The following is an 8,751-nucleotide window of genomic DNA, read 5'->3' as shown; positions in this document are numbered from 1 at the left end:
AGCCCCTCCCCCCCCATCTGCCCCCATAGGGGCGGGCTGGCTGGACCCCACCCATGCACGAATTCGTGCACTGGGCCTCTACTCAAGGAATAATACTTTAAAAAGAGGTCTAGCCCTTGCCCATGTGTCTAAGTGTTAGAGAGTCAGCCCCTGGACTGAGGGCTTGCAGGTTCAATTCCAGGGCACATACCTGGATTGCAGGTTTGATCCCTGGCCCTGGTCAGGGTGCATGTAGGAGGCAACCAATCAATGTATCTCTATCACATCGATGTCTGTCCCTATCTCTGTCTCTCTTCTTCTAATCCTCCCTCCCTCCCTTTAATTCTCTCTAAATATATCCCATGAGGATTAACAACAACACCAAAAGAAAACTAGATAAGTTTGCAGGCATGTACCACTCCAAAATTAAGCCAGCACACTGAAAGTAAACATTGTTTTAAAAAATGGCAAGTACAGATACGTACTTGCAAACCCAAAATAATGTTAGGTGAGGTTGAAAAAAAGACAACCTTGGAATCCTGGTAAAAACTCACATAGTTTGTTTTTTTATTCATTGTATCGTATCGCTTTTTTATTAATGTATTTGTATGTGTGTGTTAGGCTCCAACAGAAAAAAACTCACAAATTCTATGAACATATAGTTTTATTGATTCTAACCTTTTGTTTTAAATACTTCTTAAGACTTTCCATAAAAGCCAAGAGCAATTCTGACTATATATTTTAATTTCTCCCCTCTTATTCTCCTTAAATGTCACCAGACTTGATCTCTGCTTAATATGTCTTAATGCTTAGTAATCAGAACATAAGAAATTTCAGAGCTAAGAAATTAACTTTCACAAGAGAACTATATTTAAAACTTTGTGATTATAAAATTTGTTATTTGAAAGAATAACAAGCAAGATGATAAAAAAGAACCCTGAAAAAGATTATGAGAAAAAAAAGGTTAGCCTTAACCAGATATTAAAAATTAAAACATGAATAAACAGAATGAACAATGTTAGAGAACAAAAAAAATCCAAAATGGACAACTGATATTTTAAATCAGTTGGAATTACTGCATAATCATATACAAAAAGATAACACTGGGCCCTAGGTGGTTTGACTTAGTGGATAAGAACGTCAGCCTACGGACTGAAGGGTCCCAGGTTCGATTCCCATCAAGGGGACATGCCTGGGTTGCGGGCTCGATCCCCAGTAGAGGGCATGCAGGAGGCAGCCAATCAATGATTCTCTCTCATCGATGTTTCTATCTCTCTTCCCTTTCCCTTCCTCTCTAAAATCAATAACAATATATTTTTAAAAAGAAAAGAAAGATAATACTGGATCTACTTTTCACATATTCCAAATGGGTTAGAGATTTAAATGTTAAAATGAAACAAACTTTCCACTTCTACCCAAGATGGAGAAACAGGGACCAGATATATCCTCCCTGTTTCTGAAACAACTGAGAAAATGAACAAAATATATGAAGTAACACTGGACATCAGACAACAAAGGACAGTGATCCCTGAGAAATGGGAAACAAATGAGGTAAGCCGTACACCTGAACTGCCTTGACAGTTTTACAGATGTTGGCACAAGAAGGAAGAAGCTAATGGGTCAAAGAAAAAAAAAATCACAAAGGAAATCAGAAAATACTTTGAGACAAAAGAAAATACAATATACCAAAATTTAAGTGATGCAGCAAAAGCAGTTCCAGAGGAAATTTATAACTATAAATACCTACATTAAAAAAGAGATCTCGGGAGAAAAAAGGGGACATATGTAATACTTTCAACAATAAAGAATTATTTAAAAAAAGAGAGAGAGAGAGAGAGCTCAAATTAATAAGTCAACTTTCCACCTAAGACTATAAAAAAAGCAAAGCAAACTAAATCCAAAGCAAGGAGAAACAAGGAAATAATACAAATTAGATTTGAAATAAAACAAAATGGAAAACAGAAAAACAATAAAGCTCAACAAAACCAAAAGTTGGTTCTTTGAAAAGATCAACAAGTTTGACAAATTTACTAGAACAATCAAAAAAACAAAAAGAGAGAAGACTCAATTTACTAAAGTCAAGAATGAAAACGGATCATTATTAACAATCTAATATGGATAAAAAGGATTTTAAGTAAATAGTATAAACAGTTGTATGACAACAAATCAGATAATGTAGATAAAATGGTTAAATTCCTAGAAACAAACAAATCACCAAAACTGATTCAAGAAATAGAAAATCTGAATAGACATAATGAATAAAGATACTGAGTTAATAATAAAAAAAACAAACTTCCCACAAAGAAAAATCCTGGACTAGATGGCTTTACTGATAAATCCTACCTAGGAGACCAAGATGGCGGCATAGGTAAACACTGGAGACTGCTGCCGCAAACAACCACTTCAAAAATACAACTAAAAGTCGGAACGGACATCACCCAGAACCACAGGAAGGCTGGCTGAGGAGAGACTCTTCAACTAGAAGGAAAAATAACAGCACACCGAGGCTCAGAGGAGGCGCAGTGTGGAAAATACTCAGGTGCGGAGGTGCGCGCGCAAAGCGGGCTGGTGGCTGAGAGCGCGGTTGTCGTTTTCGGTCAGGGGGGAGTCTCAGACTCTGAGCTCCAGATACGGGCGAATCGCTGGGGACTCGGACCCAAACGGGAGAAGCGGGAGTGTCTGGCATCAGTTGGAAGGCAGCTTTCCCTCCGAGGTTTGCAGCGGTTCCGGGGGTTCTGAGAAGCAGAGCCTCTGGGAACAGGACTGAGGGCACCATAACGGCTCCCTCCGCCCGCCCTGTTGAGCCCGCCCCGCCCAAGCCCTGCGCAGAGCCATTTGCCAGATCGCCTCAGGCAAAGGCTAGATTAGCACCTCCCCAGAGGACAGAAGTTTTCCGCGGCAGACACAGCTGATTCACACAGCCAGTCGGCCTGGTGGTCAAATCCCTCTAGTATTAACTACAACAATCAAGGCTCAACTAGAACAAGACTGCGCACAAAGACCACTAGGGGGTGCACCAAGAAAGCATAAAAAATGCGGAGACAAAAAAACATGACAGAAATGGAGGATATAGAGCTAAAAATCGCAATTTTGAGGGCTTGCAAAAATGTGCTAGAAGCTGTCAATAAACTTGAGGAGAGAGTCACGAAAACTAATGAGACCCTCGATGCTATGATAAAGAACCAACTAGAAATTAAGCATACACGGACTGAAATAAAGAATATTATACAGACACCCAATAGCAGACCAGAGGAGCGCAAGAATCAAGTCAAAGATTTGAAATGCGAAGAAGCAAAAAACACCCAACCGGAAAAGCAAAATGAAAAAAGAATCCGAAAATACGAAGATAGTGTAAGGAGCCTCTGGGACAGCTTCAAGCGTACCAACATCAGAATAATAGGGGTGCCAGAAGATGAGAGACAGCAAGATATTGAAAACCTATTTGAAGAAATAATGGCAGAAAACTTCCCCCACCTGGTGAAAGAAATGGACTTACAGGTCCAAGAAGCGCAGAGAACCCCAAACAAAAGGAATCCAAAGAGGACCACACCAAGACACATCATAATTAAAATGCCAAGAGCAAAAGACAAAGAGAGAATCTTAAAAGCAGCAAGAGAAAGAGACTCAATTACCTACAAGGGAATACCCATACGACTGTCAGCTGATTTCTCAACAGAAACTTTGCAGGCCAGAAGGGAATGGCAAGAAATATTCAAAGTGATGAATACCAAGAACCTACAACCAAGATTACTTTATCCAGCAAAGCTATCATTCAGAATTGAAGGTCAGATAAAGAGCTTCACAGATAAGGAAAAGCTAAAGGAGTTCATCACCACTAAACCAGTATTATACGAAATGCTGAAAGGTATCCTTTAAGAAGAGGAAGAAGAAAAAGGTAAAGATACAAATTGTGAACAACAAACATGCATCTATCAACAAGTGAATCTAAGAACCAAGTGAATAAATAATCTGATGTACAGAATGAACTGGTGATTATAATGAATCAGGGACTGGGTGGGGAGTGAGGGCGGAGGGGGGGGCGGGAACTGGGAGGAGGGGAGTTATGGGGGGGAAAAAAAGAGGAACAAATGTAACCTGAACAATAAAGATTTAATAAAAAATAAATAAATAAAATAAATCCTACCTAGTGTTTAAGGAAGAATTAAGATGTACCCTAGTCACACTTTCCAATTTCAAAAGTTAGTACAAAGCTACATTAACGAAGACAGCATGGTACTGGCATATAGGTCACTGGAATGGAATTGAGAGTCCAGAAATATATCCAGACATTTATGGTCAACTGACTTTCAACAAGAGTGCTAAGTGTATTCCATGGGGGGAAAATAACTTTTCAACAAATGGTATTAAACAAATAAATTTGAACCCCTATCTCACACCATATACAAAAATTAACTCAAAATGGATCCAAGACCAAAATGTAAGAGCTAAAACTATAAAACTCATGTTTCATCATTTACACAGATGAAAATCTGTATAACCTTGGATTAAGCAACAGTTTCTTATATATGACACCAAAAGCACAAGCAATCACAGAAAAAAACACACAACTGACTGAATTTCATCAAAATGTAAAACTCTGCTGGGCTTCTGAAGCTGGGAGGATGAATATGGGGGTGGCATACATCTAAGTAAACCCCAGCCCTCGAGTGATGAATATGATGTAGGCATCTGGCTGGCCTACATCATATTGGTAGGACTGCTGCATGTGGTTCTACTCAGCATCCTCTTCTTCAGTATTCCTGTTGTCTGGACCTTGACCAACATCATCCATAATTTGTCTATGTATGTCTTCTAACATAGGGAGAAAGGTACACACATTGAGATCCCTGACCAAAGAAAGTCTTGACTACTGACACACTGGTAACAGATGGACTATGGACTCCAGTTTACCTCTTCCTTCAATAAAGGGGAAGTCTAAAAATATTTTATCCTCCATAAAAGAGAGTTCAAAGTAACTATATTTAAATGTATAGATCCAAATTAACGATTATAGTACTAAACACTTGCCAAAGGTAATTGTAGCTGATTTTATACTCATAATTACTACAATTAAAGACAAAAGTAAAAAGAAAACTCACAGAATGGGAGAAAATATTTGCAAATCACATCTGGTAAGGGTCTAGTATCCAGAATAAAGAAAAAAAAACTCTTACAATTCAACATTAAAAAGACCCAATTAAAAATGGGCAAAGGACTTACACAGACATTTCCTCAAAGAAAATATACAAATAGCCAATAAACACATGAAAAAATGCCCAACATCACTGATCATTAGGAAAAGGCAAAGCAAACAACAATGAGATAGACTTCACACCTTCTAGGATGGCTATAGTAAAAATGATGAATAACAAGGATCGGTGAGAATGTAGGAAATCAGAACCTTCATATATGACTGGTGGGAATGTAAAATGGTGTAGCTGCTATAGAAAGCAATTTAGTAGCTCCTTAAAATTTTAAATACAGAGTTACCACACGACCCAGCAATTTAACTCCTAGGTATATAACGAAGGGAATTGAAAACAAATCTACACAAAATCTTTTGGGGATGACAAAAAGTTCTAAATTTAGATTTTGGTGATAGTTGCACAACTCTGTGAGTACACTAAAAACTACTGAACTGTATACTTTGAGTGAATTGGATGGTATGTGAATTGTATCTCAATAAAGCCAGTTAAAAAAGGAAAAGAATGGAAAAGCATATTCCATGCTAACATTAATCAAAGGAAAGCTGAAGTGGCTGTATCAAAGTAAATTTCACGGTAAAGATTATTGCTAGAAACAAAGAAAGTCATTCCATAACAATAAAGAAGTCGATTTATCAGGACATAACAATCCTAGCCACTGATGTACCTAATAACATAGCTTCAAAAAAATAAAGCAAAAACAAACAGAACTACAAGGAGAAATCGCCAAATCTACAATTACGGTTGGAGGTTTCTACACCCTCTTTCCATAATTGATAGAACAAATAAAAAATCAGTAAGAAAATAGAAGACTTAAACAATACAATAAACCAATTTGATCTAATAATCATTTATAGACCCAACAATAGCAGAACACATTCTTTCCAAGTGAACACAGAACATTTACCAGGATGAACCATATTCTGGGCCATAAAATAAGACTCAATAAATTGGAAAAGATTCACGTAATCAAAGTATGTCTCTGATTCACATCTGCTTCAAATACAAAACCCCAACTGAATTTCTGTCTCTAAACAAATGCTGACAACATACTGCAAATCACAGGAATAACAATGTCTAATCCTACCTGAAAAAGATCCAAAAGAGGCTTCCAAGACAGCATTAAGATTGCAGCTTTGTTGATGTTTTTGGGAATTTCAGAATAAAACAGTGTATTTTCTCTGTTCTCACCAGACATAGCTATAAGAGAAAACACTCTTTTTAAAAATCACTTTTAAAAATAGCCATCAACCGCAATCACAGTAATAAGTACATAATGCCTCCTATATCTGCAAATTTTTATACTCTGTGGATCTATAATAAATGTTAACAAGTAGGAGATACATATGCCATATGCCATGGAAATTCGTTTCAATAAAACTTGGGCTTCACAGAAAAATTCTCAAGTTTCATTCTGATATCAGATCTTATTCTCTCTCAAAACAAACAAAAGTGTAAGATGATACAGGGACAAGTGTCATTTTTAGTTTTTGTTTCATTTTTAGGTTTTTTTTTAATGTGTGTGTGTGTGTGTTTTAATTGATTTCAAAGAGTGGAAGGAAGAGGGAGAGATAGAAACATCAATGATGAGAGAGACTCACTGATCGGCAGCCTCCTGCATGCTCCCTACTGGGAATCGAGCCCAGCAGCCAAGGCGTGTGCCCTGACCGGGACACTTCCTGGTTCATGGGTTGACGATGCTCAACCACTGAACTGCAATGACCAGGCAGGTTGTTGTTTTTTTAATTGTTAGCCTCTTACAAGTTGGCAACAGACTCATGAGATTCCAAATGAGCGTGCTTTGTGATAACTTCAGATTACTAAAATGTCTTATTTTTCTGAACCACTGAAGTGCTTATTTAGAAATATATATAGGTCTAACTGAATTCTAGTTTTTCTTCATTATAAATGTTCTATAACTGTAATCATTAAGTTTCAATGAAAATATACTTATATTAAAACAACACAGAATCTGATATCTGATTTGCTAAAAATCTCTTTTTCCTTTATTGGGTAAAGGTAAAGGAAAGAGGTCTATATTAAGTAGAAGCCACATCTATTCTGGGAAATCATGCAATAATTGAATGGAAAGACCACAGTAGTATAGAATGAGCTACATACAACAGAGAATGGAAATACACTTTGATTTTGAAGATGTGAACCAAAGAAAACTCAAAGAAAAACAAAGCCCTTCTACCCTAAAAGGTATTAGTAAGGTATCATTTCCAAAAAGGGTAGGAGTGAAGGAAGTTGAAAATAAATCTTATAGTTAGAACAAGAAACTTGCTCTTGAGTGGAACAGAGTCTCAGCCTAGTGTTTCTGATAATGGCAGCGAAGATAGCCTGTGGAAGGTCACGGTAACTTCCGCACCAACCCTAGCAAAGGTTGGAGATGAGCCCTGAAATATCCACATCATCCTTTATCCCTTATTTTCCTAAACCTTTCTTCGTTTGTGTTGTCTTTTGGAGTAGAAAGTTAAATATTAGCTGACATTTACTTCAGCACTTACTTTTATCTTAAATCTATTTTGTATATTCGAGTTACTGTTATAGAATTCTTAAGACTGCAGTCACCTATCCACACCATTCATAATTTCACTAAACGTGATCATTTCCTCTTACGCCCTCTCCTTCCAAGAGCCTTCAGCCCTCAAATATGAAAAAATTGGCTCTCAGCTATCCTCAAATGAGGGCCATTCCCCATAATCGTTTCAGCTGTCCCTCTGGAAACTGTTTTCCTTGGCTTCATCCATGACCAGTACAAATCTTCAAAGCATGGTGCCAGGGGAGCACTAAACTTGTGTGGGGGAATCATTTCGTAAGTTATGTAAATGTCTGACCGCTATGCTGTAACACCTGAAACTAATATATTATTGAATGGCAACTGTAATTGAAATTTATTTTTTAAATTTCCAAGGCATTCTATGTACACATATAGCAGTTCTGTGTAAGCACAAAATGAGCTTCCCCATTGTTTCTTTCCTGATGACACACTGGTAGTAATTGGTGTTTGAAGTATATTAAACATTTTTAAACAATGGATTTTTATTTAGAAAAAAATTTTGGGGACATCCAAAAATTTGGATGTCCCAAAAATGAAACTCTGGAATTGTTAAAGAAATAAAGAACGAATCTATAATTATCGATATGGACTCTTGCAGAAAATATCTCTTAAAATACACACACACACAGGCCAATGTAGCTAAGTGGTTAGAGCAACAGCACATAGACCGAAGGGTCTCGGGTTTGATTCCCTGTCAAGGGTATGTACCTGGTTTGCAGATTCCATCCCCAGCCCAGTCAGGGTGTGTACGGAAGGCAACCAATTGATGTGTCTCTCTCACATCGATGTCTCTATCACTCTCTCTCCTCCTTGCTCCTTCCTTTTTCTCTCTCTCTAAAATCAATAAAACATATCCTCAGATGAGGATTAACAACAACAACAAAAAACAAACAAACACACACACACAAATGGGGAGGAAAGTCTAATGAACAAAATAAACTGATGAACAAAATAGATCTAGAGATATAGAATCATAGAACAGGCTGCAGAACCCCAGAAGGAAGG

The 8,751-nt window shown here is 37.4% G+C and overlaps 1 protein-coding gene across 7 annotated transcripts in view; it reads right to left on the bottom strand.

Annotated features, from left to right (window-relative positions):
• Positions 1-8,751, bottom strand: part of DPP8 (dipeptidyl-peptidase 8) — a 77,851-nt gene that overhangs the window by 52,890 nt on the left and 16,210 nt on the right. For all 7 annotated transcript variants that reach the window (XM_005861043.2, XM_014535443.1, XM_014535440.1 and 4 more), the window contains one exon: positions 6,271-6,383. In XM_005861043.2, coding sequence (XP_005861105.1) covers positions 6,271-6,383 — 113 coding nt within the window. The remainder of the gene's footprint in view (positions 1-6,270; positions 6,384-8,751) is intronic.

Source organism: Myotis brandtii, unplaced genomic scaffold, assembly GCF_000412655.1.
Source record: "Myotis brandtii unplaced genomic scaffold, ASM41265v1 scaffold144, whole genome shotgun sequence".
NCBI lineage: Eukaryota > Metazoa > Chordata > Mammalia > Chiroptera > Vespertilionidae > Myotis > Myotis brandtii.
This window is presented reverse-complemented; position numbering and strand designations above follow the sequence as displayed.